At 45.1% G+C, this 22,326-nt stretch overlaps 2 protein-coding genes across 6 annotated transcripts; one reads left to right on the top strand and one right to left on the bottom strand.

Moving 5' to 3' along the window:
- Window positions 1-122: 122 nt before the first annotated feature.
- On the top strand, window positions 123-22,153 carry LOC125984524 (chloride channel protein 2). 5 transcript variants are annotated; one of them, XM_049746458.1, is made up of 25 exons: window positions 123-266; window positions 8,796-8,964; window positions 10,703-10,834; window positions 10,923-11,051; window positions 11,330-11,463; window positions 11,605-11,685; window positions 11,995-12,018; window positions 13,013-13,091; window positions 13,188-13,313; window positions 13,425-13,509; window positions 14,073-14,174; window positions 14,748-14,832; window positions 15,712-15,867; window positions 16,122-16,191; window positions 16,274-16,384; window positions 16,520-16,733; window positions 16,805-16,938; window positions 17,012-17,226; window positions 17,572-17,683; window positions 17,755-17,801; window positions 17,910-17,972; window positions 18,102-18,140; window positions 18,212-18,316; window positions 18,394-18,480; window positions 18,547-22,153. In XM_049746458.1, the coding sequence occupies exons 2-25, from the start codon at window positions 8,796-8,798 to the stop codon at window positions 19,009-19,011; spliced, it is 2,964 nt and encodes a 987-aa protein (XP_049602415.1). In that variant the 5' UTR covers window positions 123-266; the 3' UTR covers window positions 19,012-22,153. The 5 variants fall into 5 exon arrangements, with proteins under 5 accessions (XP_049602415.1, XP_049602414.1, XP_049602413.1 ...); XM_049746457.1 differs by having other exon boundaries at window positions 17,012-17,241; XM_049746456.1 differs by having other exon boundaries at window positions 14,730-14,832.
- On the bottom strand, window positions 6,343-8,440 carry LOC125984540 (zona pellucida sperm-binding protein 4-like). Its single transcript, XM_049746495.1, has 8 exons — window positions 8,120-8,440; window positions 7,718-7,905; window positions 7,546-7,643; window positions 7,228-7,385; window positions 6,965-7,157; window positions 6,762-6,906; window positions 6,587-6,665; window positions 6,343-6,521 (listed from the first exon to the last, which is right to left on the bottom strand). The coding sequence occupies exons 1-8, from the start codon at window positions 8,403-8,405 to the stop codon at window positions 6,394-6,396; spliced, it is 1,275 nt and encodes a 424-aa protein (XP_049602452.1). The 5' UTR covers window positions 8,406-8,440; the 3' UTR covers window positions 6,343-6,393.
- Window positions 22,154-22,326: the final 173 nt, after the last annotated feature.

The raw sequence follows: 22,326 nt of genomic DNA, 5'->3' as shown, positions 1-22,326 counted from the left end.
TTACGCGCGGCGCGAGTAACTTTCCAGAGCCGCCGAATGGCTTGCGCATCTTCGACGAGCCTGCGGGTGGCATCCAGCGAGAGCTCCCACGCGCGTCATTTGCAGCCCGGTCACGTTATCGATTAAGGAGAGCGGCAGCTAGCAGCAACCTGTGGCAGCGCGCGTCCTTGCTTCAACTTGCGTCTTCTTTCCGCGAGGTGCAATGGAGCGACGTTGCAGCTGACGATTTGGAAGCGTCGGGAGGAGTGGAGTCGCCCAGGGGAAAAGTGAGTACGAGTTTATTACGTTCGATTCGTTTCTACCTTTCTAAACTGTCAAAAATGGGCTTTCTGCTCAACTTTGTCCATGTCTTCGCTCAAGGGCAAATGCTACCAGAAGGGCTTATTGTGCTACGTGTTTTTATTTATTTTTTTAACCCTAATTACTTGCAATCCCTGTGGGCGCTCGCCAATTTTACTGTTGATAAACTTGCAGACGACAAAAATGAACGATGACAAAACAATGGCGCTGTTTTAAACACTGTAAGGACAACCTGCTGGAAACCCCCCGCATAGGGCCCCTTTTTAGCTGTTGCTCGCTGTTGGAAAGTATGGGGTCCCCGAAGGACGGCTGATATTGCTCCGTATCACCGACAGAAACGAAAACACCGCAGACATGGCACTAACACATCAGGATTTGGAGTAAATCTCCCTAATGCATGCGTATTGTCAAAGGCATTGACAATCAAACAAAGCAAGCTTATGGCACACAAATAGAAAAACAAACAAGAAATGTGATAGTGATCAGGATGTAAATTATTGAATAAAAGATATTCCTTACTTACAAGTACGTCATCATCAATGGAGCATAATTGTTAAAAAGTCATATTTCAATATCTTTGGTAAACAAGAAAAACATTTGCTCTTCCATTCTCTATTTCTGCTGCAAGCTGGTGAAGACTCGTTTTTGTCAAATAATAGAAATGCTGAATAGTTGGACACGCATTCAAAAGATGCGTGTGTCTATAAATATATAGTCTGTAACGTATGTAAACCTGCCCACGTTTTCCTCTCTAGTGATTGAATATTCATGAGCATTTCCTGGGTTGATGCCAAGGTCCAGCGACTTAATGACTGACTTAATGTGTGAAATAAATCATTTCAGTTGGCAGAAAGACTTATTCAAATATGCAGATGAGCAACAAAATAAAGTAGCTGCGACACATTCCTACCATCCATCACAGCTACTGTTGACTTTTTTTCTCCATTTTCAAGCGCTTACAAATGGATCATTGGCTTTCGTCATGACCCCCGATGATTCATTGGTAGCGACTCAGCCAATGAAAACGGTCTTATGTCATTTTGACTTTAGGACAGACATAAATTGGAATGAGTTGACATGGCTGAAACGACCCAAGGATATATCAGTTTGTTTATAGCGTAGCCCCTGGAAGATCAAACGCAGTTGAGTTGAGTACTTATACTGGTATTTGGTCTATTCATAATCAATGCAATGTTTGTGATGCTCACAAGAATTTAGAAATGGATAAATATCAACATGCAACAATAAATCTTTTCAAGTCATCACTTCTACAGCATGTAGATCACAATTGGCTATTTTTAGGAGTACAGAGTGAGTAAACAAAGCAATCACACATGCTTGCTGATAAGCACACTCGATCAATCCGGTTCCACACGGCTCACCAAATTCTTAATGAATCAAAAATCAATGCAATGGATCCGCAGGGCCGAGCCCTTTGACTTTCGAGGCTACCGCGCTCAGCATCGAATGTCCTCCTCGGGGCGAAACCGTGCATGTGTATTTTCGCTTTGGAGAATCTAAGCAAAATGCAATCAGATAAAGCGTCAGCCCACACTGGCGGTCTCGCGCTCCTCGCATCGCACTCTAAATTTGGATCGTTGTGTTGACAAAGCGTCCTCGGAGTCTTACAGCCGTCAAGCTCGTACAACTCGGAATGGGGAACGTCTCACTGTTGCTGGAAAGATCCATCTTGATGCGTTCTCCTGGAGGAAATCTCAAACCGAGCTAGTGTGCGGCCGCGTGTTTGCAGAAATCTTCCAAATAGAAGCGGCATCTGCCAGACAGTTGTGTTTGTTTGCGCCAGGAAAAAATGCATTTTAGTACCAAATTGTGAGATATGAAGTGCTAAAACAGAGTTTGCTTTTAGTGCTCTAGAGTTCTTCTGAGGGAGCGGTCCAGGTGAGACCTTGTCTGTGAACGACAGCAGGAGAGCCACCGGGGGCGGCTTCACGGGTCGCCGGCTTCTTCCCTGCTGTCGGTCGCAATGTATGCTGGGAGCATAGGCAGCCGGTGCCGGTCTGCCTCAAAGGATTCCAAGTGGGCAGAGAACTGGACTTAGTGTCAGAACATTACAGTTCCCTTCAAGTTGATTTTTTTCCCCCTCTGCTCTGATTCTTATACGATCTCAATGATTCGTCCTGGTTTAATTTCGTTTGTGCACGTGCGCCAAAGAAGGCGTGACGAATGTTGATGCTTGTGGTTGGGATGGAGCGAGCATATGTTTTCACCTTCATATACATGCCAGGGGTGCTGTGTCTCAGTCAGAGCAGATGTTTTGAGGTGGTACGCTCCTGTCCTTCTAACACCGGGGAGCTCAGGAATTGGCAGCTGCAGGGATCAAAGTCACAATCCAGTAAGCAGGCACACACATTTATGTCCTCACTTGTAATATTTGAAATTGCCAGCAGTCTATCACCTTATTCTTTTAGTGTTTCTTATGGCTCTGTTTTCAGTATACGGAGGTGATTGTGATTTCAGCCATGGCAATCTAATTTGTCCAGAGCAATTTTTATTTTAAGCGATCACATTTCAAATTCATCTCGCCACCAGATTGCTGGCCTTCAGTAACGTCAGCCTTTTTCTGTCTTCTTATTGCTTGCTGAGCGCAAGCAAAGTCAGATTTCCATTTTGCCCAAATATGAGCAACTATAAAAACCATTTTAGCAAGCGGCGACGTGTGTGCATGCACACAGTTTGTCCCAACGTGGTGGTATGCAAAGTCCAAGAGCGGGGCCCACGCACAGTAGACACTCGACACATATAAAAGAAAATATTTACACAACATTCTCTTTCACGATCAGGCCAATGTCATCCACATAACAACAAAAAATAACAGACAATAAAGAAACTCTTAGTCCACAACATACCTGAAAACAGGGAGAAAAAATCACGAAAGAAATCGTCAGTATTGATTCCTCAACAGACTTGACTTCAGAGATCGCCTAGTAGGTGCAAAGAGGCATTAACAATCGATCTCAGATTACTTGATCATTAACTAGTGAGATCCCAGATAAACACTGATATGATTAAACATAAAAATGTTCAAATAATACCGAAATAGAGAACTTTGACCATTTGTTTAGGTGATTGTTGTTCTTCCACGTGAATTTAGTAATTATCTTGTTTTTCACAGCAATAGAGTATTAGTCCAATCAGATTACATATTACAATAAATTTGTCGGACTGTAATATTTTTCCTTGTCACATAGATTTCTATCATGACACTTGAGCACAAAGATCTCCTCGCGATTCTCCAGTCTGGCCCGGGCTGATAAATATTTAAAGCCTCAGTGCCGCAACATCTTTATGTAAAACATGCTATGCTGGTGCAGTGGCACACGTGCACGAGTCCCACTTAACATTCCACAATCTGCCAGACAAATTGAATGTTCCGTATGATCTGACTGTAAGTGGCTTTCTGATTATAGCTGTGCGCGCAAATCTCTCCATCCACACTCATAAGTGTGACGTCAGATTTTGTTAATTTCAAAAAGTTTCAGGGGCTGGACGCTGAGCAATTTTTTTTTTTTATGCCATAAAGTGGTGCTGAATAGATTCCAGCTCACAATGAAGCTAATCGGAATAGAAAAAGACTTCATTTAAAATGTGTTTTGATATTGACACAACAGATTAGCAGTTGTTTTTTTTTCACATGGCTGAAGCAGCAGCACTTGTCCTTGTCAAGGTCATCCTTCTCCAATCATGACGCGTTTCCATTGTGTGTCCATCTCGTAGCGTGACCTACCCCTCCGTATCCATAGACACTTCAGGTGACAGTGCTGTCTCTTTGCATCCCCCCCAGTCAGCACTCCAGTCCTTTCTCCCACACTGCCGGTGGCTCGGGTCCATTCCGGGTGCTGTCACTGCCAAATTGGACTCTTACCTGCGCACCGCTGCAGAAGGAATGTCTGCAGTGTTTGCAGAGAGGGAGGAAGAAAATCACAATTCATTTGACTCCTAAAATAGATTGCACAAAGTTCCACTAGAAAAGGACCATGAGATTGTTTACAATGGAAGCTTTACTATTCGAGCTTAATTGACATTCTCGATTGACGTCTCAAAATGTGAGTGATTATCATTTGGTGTAGGGTGTTTAAAATGCATTTTTTGTTTGTAAGCGTGACTCTAATGATGGCAAGATGAGTCCAGTTTGTGTGTTCTGCTCCGGTTGAATCTCTCCCAGGAGTGTTTCGGGGCCTAATTGAGTTTGTCTCCATCACAGTCACGCTATCATATGTAACATCTGCGACGCTTCTATCGAAGAAGAAAAATCCCATCAGCCAAAGAAAAACAGACAGTATCTCCGGCTTGCCTCGAGACATTAAATCTCCATTAACTTTGCCATGATGTTTCTTTCATGTAGCAACCAAATTTTCCTGAGCCGTTTTGCAAGGACACACAAGTCCGTGGTCATTAGAATGTCAAATAAATGTCCTTTGCGCCGCCTCCATCTCCTCACAGCGAATTGATTACGCGGCAGCGCCTTGGGATTTGCTGAATAATGAAGAACTTGAATCTCATCTGTTGTGTGATGCCCGCTCATGCGCTGACTGCAGCGCCTCACTATAGGGAGAAAGGGTGGAAAATCAATCAATGATTGGAGCTCTTCACACTGTTTTACAAGATAATAGAACTCGTCACAATGTAGGTCGGACACGATAAAAAGTAAACACAACTATCAAATACAGTTAGTATTTCCAGTTACCCAGCACACACACAAGTTTCTCCCTTTGGTGCAGTCATCCAACGGCAACCAGATGGGAGGCGCGAGAGCTGAACTGGTGTCCAGGGTTCAGTGTGGGAGTTAAACTGACTAATTCTGCTTCTGAAGTTGCTCTCGTGGGAGTTGGCCCAATGTGAGACAACAGCTCTGGTAGCCCACCTGCTGCTCTCGCAAGGTCCAGATGGCCCAGGTACTGCTCTCCCCGTCTCTACCAGCAGGGAGGCGGATAGAGAACCACTAACATGTCCCAATTAAACACGTAACGGGCCTGAATGTGTGCCATCGGGCTGTCTACTGTGACCGAGTCATCAAGTCACTGCTCTCAATTGTATGGCAAACTGAGCCATGGACAATTTGAATCTGGTACCGCACACACAATCAAAAATTACCAAAGGTCATCTCGATAGGAAATAACTTCACTAGACAAGAGCAGAATGCCAAGAACTTGTAATGGTGGAGGCGGGAGACCATAAAACAAAGCAGATCATAAAATACACAGCCTTCATTAACCAGGCTGACAGACCCCAATTAAATCATAATCATCTTGGCTCAAGGACAACTTGATGCTAGCTTATCTAGCAATGTTCAACGTTTAATTAGCTAGCCTTTCCCGACCGACTGTCCCGATTCACGCCAACTGCCGTAGCTCCAACATTCACAGGCAGGTTGGATTGTGGGTGGACGAAAAGGGAACCCAACATTGTGCTCTGTCTGTCAGGAGGGAAGCTGCCTATCGAGCAGCTTTTTTCTTTCCACAAACCTCCACCCCGTGTTCACAAGAGCAGAACAAGCAAGCCTGGATGAGTCGTGATACCCATTTCAATGAAACTCAGGGGGGTGGAGGAGTTGGGAATAAAAAAAATAAAAAATAAAAGCGCAGAGCAGTGAGTGAGAATGATGTACTAGTTGCAGCAAGGAGAAAAGTGGAAAGCCTCACAGCAAGACCGAGGATGCACAGTTTTAAATCAATTGCCACCATTGATGCAAACAGCCATTTTAATGAGTGCGAGATGTCAAACTGGAAAAATTGATACCTTGCAGAACAGCTCCCCTAGCCTTTTAAAGCCTGCCTCAAGTTTGTGGACTCAAAAGGTCAGGCTTAATGCAATCCACATTCTGTTCTCAGGCAAAATAAATCTCATTGTAGTCTATGCAGTACCCAGATGACAAGTGCAATGTGTCAATCTTTAGCTTTCTATTGACGCCAAGCAGAAATGAATCACATTTTGTGGGCGGAGCTAAGTTCCATTAGTGCCTTCGCACATGGAGCCGAGGCAGTGACCTTCACATAAACAAAGAAAACCCGGCTGCAACAAAGATGCTTTTAAACAAGTCTTTATTTAAAGTCATGACTGGCTTTGGGTAAGTGGTCATCTCTTCCATTTTCTCAGAGGACCAGTAGGGTAGCCCCTCATTGGTGTCAGATTCACCTGTCTGCTTGAGACCACATCCTGGTTTAGAATCTTACGGGCGGTAGTCTGAGGTTTCCCTGCAGATTCTGACAAAATAAAAAAATAAAGTGTCAAGATGGCAGCACAGTCATGACTTAAGCAGGTTACTCACGATGTCTGCCATAGCACGTTTGGTCACAGGAGTGCATGTTGCTTGGGTAGCACACAGAAGTCACGCAGTGGATGAAAACCTGAAAAAAAGAAATCACATCCTTGGATTTAGTTCCCAAATCAAGCATCACTTTGCCTTCCACTGAATCCACTCAAGTGAAGTTTTGACAGCGTACCCTGTCCTTCTGAGGAGCGTAGTGGTTTGGCTCCACAAAGGAGAACATCTTTAAGATGAAGCGCTTGTAGTGTGTCGGGAAAGGAATTCTAGAGTCGTGCACAGGTACCACATTGGTCTGGTAGCGGTCATCGTGGTAGGGACACCTGCAACGATCCAGCCTTCAATATCACGTTGCTGAATTTAGTGGAGAAATTAGTTTACCCATCCACTAGAAGATCCCACTGAGGGACGCTGTTGGAATTAGGAGTGGTGGTTGCCCAGCAGCGCTCCAGATTCAAAACAATGCTGGGATCAGACCTGTCCAGGATGCGGACCTCAACATACACAGGTTGCTTGAGAACTTTAGTAATGGGGTAATCTGTTGCAGCATAGAAAGAGTTGTACGCCACCTCCTCTGCAAGTAGAGTTTCACCTTGAGGCATGAAAAGGAGCACGTGGAAAAACCAAGGCGCTGCTGTACGCACCTTCGACACAACCCTTTGAGAGACACTCCCCGTTGCCAAGTCTGAGTTCCACCCTGAGAAGTCCACCGGCAGCCACTGGCACAGGCGGAGGGAGGGCGTTGACCTCCACGACCAGCGCTTCCACAGCTGTGCCTGAATATCTACACTGGAATAGAAGCCTGGGCAAAAAGAACATCAGGAAGTTCCAAACACTAAAGAGGACACTTGACAGCTGCACTTTGGACTCAAGTCAACCGAGGCCTAATTTTCAGATTTCTGTTTAAACTCAACTGTCACATTTCAAATCTAAGTCAAACTTTTCAATTCTCAAGCACTGACTCAAAATGGCTGTCGCGGGTGATGGAACCTCGAGGTCCGATTCCCACTTCATACGACGATGACATGTGGTTCTCGTATACCACAAAACCATCATCCTCCTGCAGAAAATTGTGGTTATGCGATACGTAGTTTTATAGGCAAAATTGATCATTTTAAAGCAAAAAGCACCCACCTTGACCGTTGTGCCGCACATGGACATGGGGAACTGAAAGATGGCGAATGTAGCGGTGGCGTCGACAGCGTTGCAAGCAGGATCATTCATTTCCATCAGGCTGACTGCAGTCACATCCACCGGCGGCATCGTGGAGTCACGAGCCACCACTACCACAAATTGGCCGTCTCTTGTACACTGCACAGTCACTGACAAGAGTAAAAAAAAAAAAAAAAAAAAAAAAAAAAAAAAAAAAAAAAAAGGTTTGACAGGGCTGGTAGCACAACTGCCCAATTTTGAACATGCCAACATGTTGTGTAGTCAGCAAAAATTCAATTAACAAACCGACACAGTTACCGACTACATTTTCCACTCCTGCTCAAACATGACTTGGCCCACTATGAAAATTTAGCTTGCATTTACCCGCTTTGCCGTAATAGCAGCGCCGTCCATCGTGGCAGCAGTTGATGGCTACGCATTGCTCATTGGTGATATCGCGGGTGCCACACTGGATCATCTCATTGTGCTCCACTTGGCATTTGTCAACATGAGGTGCAGGTGCAGAAACCCCCGTCTGCTTCTGGGGTAGCGGCGCAGGACGCTTATTGTTGGTGTTCAGGGCCTCCATCCAGTGCTGGGCCACTGCATCGCCGACCAAAAGTCCAACAATCACCAGCCAAACACCAACCAGGTTCCTGGAACGCTCCATGGCAGTGCTCAAAAGTACAGGGACAAAGTGGCAGAGTCAGACGCAGGCTTTATACTGGTCCAGCAATGGCTCCGCCCCTTTGTCATTGGGAGGCAATTGAATGGGAGCCACGTGGACAGGTGCAGCTCATTAGCAGGAAGCCATTTTGGCAAAACCAAGAGTTTTTTTTTTTTTTTTTTTTTAAAAAGCTGATAGAATTTTGTGTTTTGGCTTGTTGAGCGTGTTCAATATTTACCCTTGCAAATGTGCATGGAAAATCATTTTACAATGTTATGGATTATGTTTGAGTTGAGAGTGAATAAATAAACATTGCAATGAAATTATTGTTGATTATTATGTTGAGCAAGTCCCCCCCCCCCCTGCTGTGTGTGACCTTTGTGACCCCTACAGATGTATGGGCGGTACACGCAGGAGCTGGGTGCCTACGCTAAGGCGGAAGCGGCCCGCCTGCGCGATGGCGGCGTGCGCAACGGCGAAGGGCTGCGGCGGAACGCCAGCGTCCGAAGTCGTGCGGTGGATCTGCACGAGTACCAGAAAGAACCGTGCGCCAAGTGCCAGTGTGAGTTGTGTCTTTTTCTTCTTCTGACCTTTGCCTTCACACTCATTCTATGGAAAGCAAAGGCAACATTTGTCATTGACGTCAAATGATCGCATCTCATCGGACAAATCTAAGAATGCCTTTGGTGGTGTTGCTGCAAAGGGCATAAAAATGTTTACAACAATACATTCCATCTTCATAGTAGAGCAGAGGGATGAGGTGACGAGATGTGAGCATGATTGCATGCGACCCATCTGAGCAATGACCTCGGGCCAAGCTGCCTCTCTCAATGTCAAACACAAGTGCTGGGTGCGTGTGCGAGGGATCTGTGCTGGTGCCGGCGTCTTGTTTACTTGCTGGTTCAGTCTCGACATCTGCCAGATTATCTTGCGTCTCGTCTTGTGAGTAAACAAAGGAGAGGAGGTAGTGCCTGAGAAGGAAAGCTCCATTTCAGCCAGTCTATCCATCCATCCCTCCATCCATCCAATTTGTGTCACTAAACTTATGTGAAGTGGCCAATTCAACAATGGCAATTAACGATGTGTTGTCTGATTGCCCTTGTGAGCAGTGATCTGATTAAAGCTGAGATGGATAGAGCGCGACAGAGTGCCTTTAAATCCCGGCTCGCTCAATTTTTATGGGAGCTGTTTAAAAGCCTCTCTAAAACACTGATATGTGTTCTGGCACCTGCTTGCTTGTAGATCCAAATATACCGATCATTCTCAAGCACAGACAAGGTGTGCTGTAGAAATTATTCATAAAAATATTTATTTACCACAAATAATGCATTGATATATGCCAGTGATGTAGTGACAGGCAGAACAATTAGCAACTCCTCTACTAGGTGGTTACAATTGCAAAAATTGAACATTCTTTTTTTGCCCAATATAGAATCACACTCTGCCGTGGCTCCAAAAAGGCTAGGAAACTGTTTTTAGACATTGTGGCTGGCTGGACAGCTCTTCTCGGTTTTGCCTTGTTAGATAAGACTTTCACAAATTCCACTGTGGGAGTTTTAGCGATTCCCTCGTGTGTGTGTGCGTGTGTGTGTGTGTATGTGGAGGCTGGACGACATTTGTGTGGTTTTGATGATGAGTAGCACTGAAGCTTTTTGGACAAGGGTAGCCCACGCATACAACAAAAAGCTTCTTTTTTTTTTTTTTTTTGGCCCAGAGTTAAAAACAGCCTCAGATTGTGTTTTTCGTCTTTTGGATGCTGAAGCAAGAATGCGTTCGGAGACTTGTTACTGCATCTTCCTGGCACTGACCAGTCGAGTGTGAAATAAACCAAAATGATCAAAGCAACAACACGCTTGTAGAGGTATTGTTGCATTATTTGCTCACTTTCAGCACAAATCAGCTTTTTTTTTATTCCGTCAAGTTGATATGAATATGACAAGCACTTTTGCCCGTTTTGTTGTTTCCCCGAGTGGGGCTTACAAAAGCAAACGCCTTCTCATTAACGGCGGATGTACAAAAGCCTCTCGACAAACATTCCGCATAATGAGGTTATTTACTAATCCTCGCCACTGATTGCTATTTGGATCTGGAAGTTTTTTTTTTTTTCTTGCTTCTACAAAAGATTATACTCGCCATTCGAATGGAATTGTCGCATAAAGAGAAAATCCATTACCAGATGGAAAAAAAAAAGTATAGTTGTTCTGGGGGCACAAATTGGAATAAATCATTGATGATCCATCATTTCTGCTGATTTCAATCCAATTAAAAAAAATTTTTTTCTTTCTCCGTCGACATTCCAGCATGCGCCTCCAGCTGTCAGAAGTTTCTGATCTCGCGGCTGGGTGAGGACTGGATCTTCCTCATCCTACTGGGGCTGCTCATGGCGCTGGTCAGTTGGGTGATGGACTACGCCATCGCCTTCTGCCAAGAAGGTAGAAAAGAGTCTCAGAGCAGACGAGAAAACCTTAGCCAGGTTTTACACTGACAATCTGGGCTGTGTGTGCGTGTGTGTGTGTGCAGCACAGAAGTGGATGTACGGCGGCCTGGACAATAATCTGCTGCTGCAGTACATCGCCTGGGTCAGCTACCCCGTGGTGCTCATCACGTTCTCGGCAGGATTCACGCAGATCCTGGCCCCGCAGGCCGTGGGTGAGGCAGGCGCACCTTGAAGGAATTCAAGCAGCCGCTGCATGTTTGAAGAACCTAATTGCCTCTGTAATGCGCTAGCAGGCCTTGGAGGACGCGAATGGACCTCCCTTTTATCCATAAAATGAGATGTGCATATAGAAGCTTATATGAATATCAATCAGCGCCCCTGCCTCCCTCCCCTCCAACCTTTTATTCTGCGCCTCTGTAATTGCTTTCTTTCAACTCCTCTTTTGCCTCCATTCCATCATGGCAACACCTGGCATATTGCGGTGGCTCAGGCTCGGGCATTCCAGAGATGAAGACCATCCTGAGAGGGGTGGTCCTCAAGGAGTACTTGACTTTTAAGACGTTTGTGGCCAAGGTCATCGGGCTCACCTGCGCCCTGGGCAGCGGGATGCCTCTGGGGAAGGAGGTAGAAGATCTGACACATACAAAACCATATTCAAATTTGTGGTGGGAGGTGTTCCAAACAGCCTGATTGTCCACTCCTGAAGATGTTCCAAGCAGTTAGTGTTCCACTAAGGTGTTACTCTTCTCCATCCTGCTCTTCCAGGGACCTTTTGTACACGTGGCCAGCCTGTGCGCCGTCCTTCTCAGCAAATTCATGGCCGCTCTTTTTGGCGGAATCTACATGGTGAGACTGGACTTCCTGCATTACTCGATTGCTTGGAAGTAAGTTGAGATGTTTACCGCTCAACAGGACGCCCTCTCAAAGATGAAGGGAGGCGATGCGGAGGAGGCAAAACATTGCATTTAGTTGGACTGAAATAGTCCAAGGAGGTCGAGCTCCCATTAGAAGATAATCAGACTGGGGAGATGTTCATTCAGTCCAAAGCAGACTGCTTGCCGGAGTTCATTTGCTGCTTGTTCGAAGAGAGAAAAGGTAACTTGGGCACTCTGTTACTCAAACATCTTTTCTTCTTTTTCCCTATTACCGCTAAAGGAAGAGCCCTTCGAGGGAAGTAAGGTATGACTTGTGGTCATTTCCATCCACATGAGTAATCAAAAGCAGTCGGAGCATTTATTCCATATTTTTGCTGTCCAGCATTATGAATTTTGAATGACAAGTCCTTGTAGAACACAGTGTCTTACGAGATACTTTTTATTTTTCTAAGCTGGAGATGAAGGATATGGACAAAATGCCAAAAGGGCTTTTCCATACGCCACATCCATTTGTGTCCACGCTAGCTGGATGTCTTTCCATGTGTCTGCAGTGTGTCATCCATCCGCCACGCCCATCGTTGTGTGCCTTCCGCGATTTCAACATGTCTCATGCGGATCCTCTGCAAAGGCGGCTTTGTAGCGCAGCGTTTTGCTTGCGGCGCGAACCCCCGTACGTATTTGCTGCAATGGCGCTGTAGCCACATTTGACGTCTTGAATTGACACACAGGCCGGGCCTATTTTCAAGAAATGTTATTTTCAACTTGCAGCTATGAACATTGCTCTTGGGCTTTTTTCTATCTTAATTATTTACAAACAGTTTATATTTGCAATATAAATGTATACATAATATTACTTTAAATTGAATCACGCTCCCCCCCACCACTGCAACGAGTATTAATCTTTGCATCGCAAAAGTTGAATGAATAAAATGTGGTCGGAAGTGTCATTTCTTGAAAATATCATTAGCTTAATAGCATGATTGCATAAGGTTTTGGGGAGAAAAAAAAAAACCAAGACATTCAACAAATGAGAAGAAAAATGAGGAGAGCACTTTTACTTAGACAATGATGCTATGTGGCTAATGTTTGATATATTTTTCTGCATGTCGAGAGACATTAGGGACATTCTTGTATTTGTTTTTCATATAAATATTCACTGTAATTATGATTTTTACCTCGGCTTTATTGATGGACTACTAGACGAACGTTCTAGAAGTCGCCACTATGTCACAAATGGAGCTGCTACCGTGTATATGCATTTCAATTTTTTTTTCTCACGTCTGACGCTGATTGGGCAGAATGAGTTGAGGAACACCGAAATGCTGTCGGCCGCTTGCGCGGTGGGCGTTGGTTGCTGCTTTGCTGCGCCTATCGGAGGTAAAATGACATTGATGGAAAGTGTTCTGAGCATATTGTCCGTGTTCTCAATATGGACCACATAGACACAAGCACCTGTGTGTGTGTGCACCAAAGGGGTGTTGTTCAGCATCGAGGTCACGTCAACGTTCTTTGCTGTGAGGAACTACTGGAGGGGCTTCTTCGCTGCTACCTTCAGCGCCTTCATCTTCCGAGTGCTGGCGGTATGGAACCAGGAGGAAGGTAGACCAGCACAAAAAAATCCAATCCGTTTCCTCACGTTCCACAACCGTTCGGCACAATTTTTGTTGTCGTATTTTCTGATTGACTGGATTTTGTTTTCTTTTGCCTCAGAGACCATCACAGCTCTTTTTAAGACTCGCTTCCGTCTGGATTTCCCCTTTGACCTTCAGGAGCTGCCGGCCTTCGCCGTTCTCGGGTGAGCGCCATGCCGGCGGCTTCAACCGAGCCGCTTGAGCTCGCCAAGGGCGTTCCCTTCTATTCCTTATTTCATTCCTGTCGACTTGACTTAATTTGTGTTTGAACAGTCGGCCATGAAATGAACTTTTTCCCCCGCTGGTTAACTCTATTTTACGTGGTTGTCTTTTTCAATACATCGGTCCTGCTGCTATCAGGGTTCATCGTTTATGCTCTTTATGTAGTGCAAATTTTTAACTCACATTTTTGGATTGGTTTTTACAGGATGCTGAATTTCGAGTTACAGTACAGTACAGTTGAATGTGATGCCAGAAATGCAACTTATTACTATATCGTCGATGCTTATGTTAGCATGAAGCTAGTGGACTTTTGTTGGATGAAAAAATAGTTTGTTTTTTGTGTTTAAATATACTATTGAATATTTCCACAATCAATTATTGATGAATCCAATGATAAATCGGATACAATTTTCTTTACATTTGAGTGCCTTTCAAAACATTTATTTCCAAGATTACAAGTCCAAGGGTTTGTGGAGTGACTGGCGTTACTGACGTTATGTTTCAGGATCGCCTGCGGTTTCGGCGGCGCCCTGTTTGTCTACCTGAATCGGCTCATCGTGGAGTGCATGAGGAAGCAGAAGACCATAAACAAGCTCTTGCTGAGGAAGTAAGCAATTGAGTGTCACCCTCACAGCAGCCCTCTAATTGTTACACCGCCACAAAGCAGCACGACCGCATTACGTCCCCGGGGATGACGGAGCTCTTTAGCAGACAGAGAACCTAATTGCTTTTTTTTTTACAGGATAATCAATTCACATAACAAGATAAGGGGTACACACCTTCACACCGATTTTTAACATCTCAAAAGATTTTTAACGTGAGCAAGAAAAAATAGGCCAGTGTGTCAGTCACATGTCCAAATACTTTTGTCCAACTCTTGCGCAGACTTGATCTAATTTTCTGAGGTTGGGAGTCCAAATTGGAGTGGCATGAAGAGAAGCCACATTTAAATTGATTTAAATATGCTGCCGAAGGCTAAATATTGCATGCAGTGGTCCCGAATTTGTGCTTAAAATTGCCCTGGCGGCGTCTTAATTGGGTCGCTTAGTCTCACACATCACGCACAGCTATTTTCGGATTGGTGCTCCCCCAGCACCTGCGCTTGAAAAATCAAATTCTGCCCCCATCTTGATGACGGACGCTCTTATTAATGACCCCGCAGTCCGTCTCTTCCTGTCAGGCGTTTGGCGTATCCGGCGCTTGTCACCCTGCTGGTGTCCACGCTCACGTTCCCTCCGGGCCTCGGGCAGTTCATGGCGGGCCAGGTGAGGACTCTGTTTGTTTTTGTTTTTATCAATGTCAACCGTTATCGTCAACTAACAAATTACTTAACCGAATTAAACAAAATCGTACCTGTATGTGTTGGTTTTGATAAAATAACAATTTATTCCATTTCTTAATCATTGCTGTTAATTTACACATGTATGACAAATTGTAATGAAATGATTACATTTTTTTTTATTATTCAAATTTATTTATAATAATTAAAAAATATATATATATATATATTTTTTTTTTAATTTTTCAAATTTATTCATGCGGCTCGGTGGGGCACTGGGTAGCACGTCCGCCTCACAGTTAGGAGGGTGCGGGTTCGATTCCACCTCCGGCTCTCCCTGTGCGGAGTTTGCATGTTCTCCCCGAGCCCGCGTGGGTTTTCTCCGGGCACTCCGGTTTCCTCCCACATCCCAAAAACATGCTTGGTAGGCCGATTGATCACTCCAAATTGTCCCTAGGTGTGAGTGCGAGTGCAAATGGTTGTTTGTCTCTGTGTGCCCTGCGATTGGCTGGCAACCGGTTCAGGGTGTCCCCCGCCTACTGCCCGATGACGGCTGGGATAGGCTCCAGCACGCCCGCGACCCCCGTGGGGACTAAGCGGTTCAGAAAATGGATGGATGGATGGAAATTTATTCATAAAGCCCTTAATCACAAAAACGTCTCACAGGGCTTCCCATGGCCACAATTGACAATTATTATTTTATAATAAATAAATAAATAAATAAATAAATAAATAAATAAATAAATAAATAAACGGAAGAACTCACAATGCTGTCATTATTGGCTGTTGTGTTGATTATGGAAAAAAATGAATGAATTCCATTCAGTAATGAGGCTGACATAAATGTGTTTGTGACTTGGCTCAGCTGACGCAGCACGAGTCGTTGGTGGCGTTGTTTGACAACCGCACGTGGTGCCGCCAGGGTGTGGCTGAGGAGTTTGACTACATCAGCCACCACCACGCCTGGAAGCACCCGCAGGTCAACGTCTTCGTCACGCTCGTCCTCTTCATCGTCATGAAGGTACAAATACAGGCAAAATAGCAGGGGCTCCAAAATTGAACCTTGAGGAGCTTGGAAACGGGTCTAAAATTGGACAGCCCACTTCGATCAAGTACCATTTGACCATCTAAAAGAAATGAGGAGGAACAGAATCACAAGTTCATCTGGCCAATCACATCCTCTAAAAATGTCATCTTGAAAATCTCACTCTGTAAGCTATTGAAAACTCAATTTCCAATCCATTGTATGTCCACTTGAATGCCCGCCGCTCTCAGTTTTGGATGTCCGCCGTGGCAACCACCATGCCCGTTCCGTGCGGGGCCTTCATGCCGGTTTTCCTCATCGGTGAGTCCAATCTAGCCTAAATTCTTTTTCATGATGATATAATGGCGCAAAATGCATCATGTTGTCAACGCGTGATGGTTAGGTGCGGCATTTGGCAGACTGGTTGGAGAGATCATGGCTGCCATGTTTCCTGATGGTATCCATGAGGACGGCAGCGTCTATCCCATAGTTCCCGGCGGTTACGCTGTCGTGGGTGAGCATCTCCAGTCATCTGTCAACTATTTCCTTTTTTGACTTTGAAATATTAATACAGGCATTTCTAAATATTTGTTGGGGGGGTAAGGATGACCAAATCTTTCCTGACATCTTTCCGCCCTCCTTGCGCCAGGTGCTGCGGCGCTTTCCGGGGCCGTCACCCACACCGTGTCCACCGCCGTTATCGTCTTCGAGCTGACCGGCCAGATCTCGCACATCCTGCCCGTGATGATCGCCGTGATCTTGGCCAACGCCGTGGCCCAGGCGCTCCAGCCGTCGCTGTACGACTCCATCATCCGCATCAAGAAGTTGCCCTATCTTCCCGAGTTGGGCATGGGCCATCACGAGTGGGTCTTTCAAACTCTCCATCCGCTTGATATTTTCGGCTGCGGTTATTGTCGTCCCCTCCATGTTGCAGGAAGTATAATATCCGCGTGGAAGACATCATGGTGCGGGACGTGCGCTTCATCACGCTCACCTCGTCTTATCGGGAGCTGCAGGAGGTGCTGCTGACCGGTCAGCTCAAGACGCTGGCCTTGGTTGAATCTCGAGGTAAGGCGGGGTAACATCTTCTCAAGGAGAATATGCTAAGCCTATGCTATGTGACATCCGCTTCCCGCTACAGACTCTATGATCCTCCTGGGCTCCATCGAGAAGCTTCAGCTGCAGTCTCTGCTCTCGCTGCAGCTGAGTCGCCAGCGTCGGCTGACTCACCTGCGCCAGCTGCTGTCCCGGGACAGCGACCCCAACGACAACCTGACCAGCCTCACCAGCCTGACTAGCGACAGCGCCCCCACATCCCCGCGCAACAACAACGCTCATCAAGGGGTTCACTTCTTGGTGAGCGCCCAAGAGGTGTGGAGGCGTCCGGGGTTCGAGAGTGAGGGTGGGTCCGGGGCTAGCTGGGGAACTCCACTTAAGGCACGGCATGTGAGCTGCATGAAGCAGGAGGTAAAGGCACAGATGGAGCTTGTGTCTTTTTTTAGACCAATCAGTGAGGCAAATACAGTGACTAGCATCAGCAGTGTTGAAATGTCCTCTGGGTGGCTTTTCACACGCTTGTCTTGTGTGTCTCGTGGTCGCTCTGTGCCCTCACCCACCCGTGCACGTCTTCCATTGTTTGGTGTGGACCTTGCATGCGGTGCGTGCGCGCGCCTCCCTTTGGTCAACGTCTCTCGCATGCAGATCTCCACAGAGGAGTCGTCCTCCTTCGGCTCGGCCGTCTCCAACCTTCGCCGTCCTCTCAAGTCGGCCCTCAAGAGCACGGCGGCCGTCAGCGACGCCGACCCGCCTGACGGTACTTGTGCCGTCGCCGATTTACATCAAGTCTGAAATCTGAAAGTCTGGTTGTGTCTTTTTCCTCGGAAGGTTTTCAGATGCTGTCCTATGCCGAGCAAGGCGAAGAGAGGCGAGAGGTTAGTGGAAACGACCGTTTTGGTGCTCTATACTTTCAAACCCTAATCTGAAAGCCCACTTTTTATTTTGCCACTCACGTTTCTCGGCGCGTCCCTCTTGGTGGGAAGAGTCCGTGTGGGGCGTCCCCGTGCGAAAGGAGGAAGCCCAAACGCGTGAGGATCTCTATGATGGTAAGATTGTCTCGTGTGTTACCTAGCAACCCTTGCCTTGCTTGGACCACCGGCATATGAGCAGACTGTGTGTTTGTGTTTCTTCTCTTCTTGACTTGTGAATACTTCATGTTTATTTTGTCTCATCAGGACTCGACTGAAGTAGACGATTGTATGAGCCCAACTGAGGTAAGCTCCACACAAGAAGGATAGCACTTCTAGTCGTAGTACCGGTAGTATCTCGTCTCGTCTGCTTTTAGATCACCGAGTGGGAAGAACAGCAACTGGACCAGCCGCTGGATTTTAAGAACTCCAAGATTGATCCGGCTCCATTCCAGCTAGTGGAGCACACCTCGCTTCATAAGGTGTGAGCGACCGACCCTGTGCTGGACTCAGCTTGTGACCTTGTCAACATGGTTCTTGTGTCTTGCCCCCCCTGCAGACCCACACCATTTTCTCCCTTCTGGGTCTGGATCACGCCTACGTGACCAGCATGGGCCGTCTGGTCGGTGTCGTCTCGCTCAAAGAGGTTTGTTTTCGTCTTTGGCTGGGTGATGGGGTCTTTGCTGACTTTGTGACTTAACCCCCTGTCAAGCTACGTAAGGCTATCGAGGGCTCAGTGACGGTGGCAGGGGTGAAAGTGCGCCCCCCACTGGCCAGTTTCCGTGACAGCGGCAACACCAGCAGCATCTCCGAGGTCACAGAGCTCCACAAACTGTGCATGCGCCACCGGGGACTCTCGTTGCCGCGGGAACCCAGACCGCCGGACCAGGCGGAGGTCCGGCCAGACGTGGCGTACCACGATATGCCCGTCGAAGTGTCAGACCAGACCGAGCCGGGCGAGCCAACGCTCCGGGAGAGCCCCTCGTTCACCGAGGACCAATCGGACTTTACCTTTGACTGCAGCCCCGCCCACACAGAGGAGTCCGAGCTGGTTTGTGAATTTGAACCACCGCCGGGCCAAATTCCTGAGCCAGAACAAGAGACGCCAGGAAGCTGGAGCCCCCCTCTGAGTGGGGACCAATCAGAACCAGAGGCAAGACCAATCGCTGACGAGTGATGAATGTTGACTTTTCTTCCATTAGAGTAGCTCCTCCATTTGACACTGCCTTGCTTAAGACACAGTCTGGCTAGAACTAGCGATTAATCCAGAGGCACAAAGTCCAACGTTTTTTTGCGACCGTTGGCGAGCTTGAACCAACGCTGACAAACAAAACACTCGCAAAATTACACTTTACCCGCCTTCCAGACCAATAGGGGGCAGCGTAATATTTTTTGTAGGGTAACACATTTGATTGGGCTTTTTTTTTCATTTGTGTCGGTATGGAGAGCCTATATGGTGCAATACTTAGCCCACAAATACACAAGTATATAAAAGTTCCTTTGTTGCAGTAGCTCACTTCAAAAAGTGGACCTTTGGTTCATTTGCGTCACCTGTAATTTATGATAGTCAAGATTATTTGATTGAATCATGAAATATTGCACTCTGGGTAGTGAATCTGTAAGTTTCACATTTTAAATTTATCTATAATCCAATTTATTAGGATGCAGCTATAGATCCTTTTTTGGTACAAATGTTGTTGATGTAAAATTATTCACATTCGCACCGTATGCAAAATGCTTAATAATAGCAACTCTGAACAATATAACAACTGTATGAAATATGTTAGTCACATCATATTTTATATAGATAGTCTGACTTGATTAAGGCCCCTTCATTTAAAAAAAAAAAAAATTACTTCTGCACGCCTGCCTCAAATTACTGACATGAATGTTTGAATAGAATAGATTCCAGTAGGTCACAATATGACTTGGTTGTCATATTTCTTGGTTATGGATCATCATCATCATGTTTATGGACGCTGCAGATGGCGCATGTTGGATTATGACCACCAAGTCTCGGCGTGCCTTCATTCCTTGCGTACAGACAAAAATGAATCACGTGCGAATGAATCAAATGACGAGCAAAGGTCAAGGCTGTTAACTACCTAATTCCCATAACGGGCTCACATAGGACAGCTTCTATTCGATTGACAGCTTCTATTCGATTGTCGCCAGTTCGTATAGATGACATCAACGGATATGCAATAAACAAACGATGGTAGCTAATGCTAAATAATTCACCCAGGTGACGTTCTGCCACGTCTGACGTCTTGTGTGACAATGTTAGGATTTTTTTTTTAAACGTTGTTTATCCACTCTGAAGGCGCATCAGGGCCGCAATGAAAAGTAAAGATAAATACATTAAGAGACAAACATCATATATTTTTTCATGTTGGAATACTATGAGAATGCAGTTATATATTTTTTCATTAAAATAATTTGGGAGATAAAAAGTTGTCTACTCTCCAGATTTAAGAAATGGATGTTTTGAGAGTAAAGTGGAAAAAAATGACGTTTTCTAGAAAAAAGGAGAAAACATTTTCAAGAATCAAGTCACATTTTGAAGATTTGAGTCATAATATTGTTGTCATAATGTATATTTTCCACATTAAAAGTAATATTTTAACATTTCGAAAATATATATTGGTCTTTTTCAATATATGCATTCTCACAATATTACAATTCATTCTCATAATATTTTGACCTTTTGCCTGGAAAATGTACAACTGTTTTCATATTACCAATTTAATCTAAAAATGTGCAATTAAATTTGCAACCTTATACTCTTTGATATTGTGACTTAAATCTTGAAGATTACAACATTTCAATTATAAACCAACACAGTGTGGACAATTAGTCTCATAAGATTACTATTTTATCTTCCTTGAAAGTATGTAATCTCAAAAGCACAACGTTGATATTGGCCCTACTATCTTTGATAGTGTGACAACAATTTATGGCAGTTTTCCACCAGACTGACAACAAGTGCAGGGCTCGGAATTGGCGTGAAGATGGACAGCCTCTGGTGGCTTTTATAAGGGCAACGTAGAAATAAACTGCTAATGCATCGCCACCAAGAATATAAAGGGACACAAAAATAATCACTGTACAGACATTGCTTAAAATGTCAAAATAACGGGGATCGATCAGGCTCAAAATGTATGTGGACATCCTTACTCGATTTGCCTAGATCAGGTCATCAAACTCATTTTTGTCACAGGCCGCATCGTAGTCATAGTTTTCTTCTGAGGGCCATTGTGACTGTCAACCCAAATAAATACGAACGTCTCATATTATATACAGTATAGGCTACACAACAAACTGATAAATAACTAGTTTTGAAACTAGAGACTAGTAAAAACGGTTCAAATTGAATGGTAGATGAATGGTAATAAAAATTGCTAGCAACATCTTTATTTTTAAAAGTGAACACATTTTGCAATTTTTGTATCGACACAAAGTCGATGCATAATTTGTCCTCACGGGCCAAATATAATGGCACTGCGGCTCACATTTAGCCCGCGGGCCGCAGTTTGACACTGTGGCAGAAGTCGTTATGGATTCATTTGAAATCTGCAAGGTTTCTTTTGACTTACATTTCCACTGAAATCCACGTAAGGGGTATTTCCTCCGCCGCCTATCCAAAAAGGAGGTGCTTGAAACGGCCACATTCAGCTGGAGGGAGGCTCCGGTTCTCCCAATCTTGTCTTGCTGTCATTTATTGCAAGTTGAATTGGAACCCACGTCCTTCGGGAATAATCACACGTTGGTCCTTTCTTTCGGCGTGTTCTTTTACCTGACCACAACGCATCTATTGGGCATCTTTGCTGCCTTAAACGTATTCCAAAATAATAGGACATTGACTAAGCATGGTAGGCACGCCAGGAAACAAGAGTAACATGCCTGCTCTGACGTAATCACGCAGATGTGTCAATCAAGCAGACTTCACCGAAAAAATGGGCGGAAGTAATTCCATTGCCACTCTGTCGCAAAATACCGTTAAATCACTTTTTTTTTTTTTTTTTTCAGGGGAGAATTGTAGATTAGTACGAATGTGTCTGTCAAATACGGACACAAGCGTGTGCAGCTCTGGACATTTGCAGCGTATCTAGTTCAGCAATAAATCCGTTGTGCACCATCTCCCTTTACATGGTTTGGTCCATGCCACATACATGCAAATGTAAATAGAGCCACAATGCATTCAGAGTCAAACAGCCATTGTTATTTTTCAGAGAACACCAAATATGTTTTTGTACATGAGCCACTGAATTTGATTGCAACAAAAAGCACCTTGGGAATAAAAAAGGAGTCGTCCTGGCTTTTTTGGTGTTGTTATTTCATCATCGGGCTGGAGAATTGTTTTCTTTTTCAGGCCCTCAACGGAATACTACTGCAGTACCAAATATAATCATGCAATAGCATCCATGAAGAGTTAGAAAAAATGACAGCCTGACATGATGGTTTGAAGCTGCCCGCAAAAAAAGACTCGTGC

Source organism: Syngnathus scovelli, chromosome 17 (assembly GCF_024217435.2).
Source record: "Syngnathus scovelli strain Florida chromosome 17, RoL_Ssco_1.2, whole genome shotgun sequence".
Taxonomy (NCBI): domain Eukaryota; kingdom Metazoa; phylum Chordata; class Actinopteri; order Syngnathiformes; family Syngnathidae; genus Syngnathus; species Syngnathus scovelli.
This window is presented reverse-complemented; position numbering and strand designations above follow the sequence as displayed.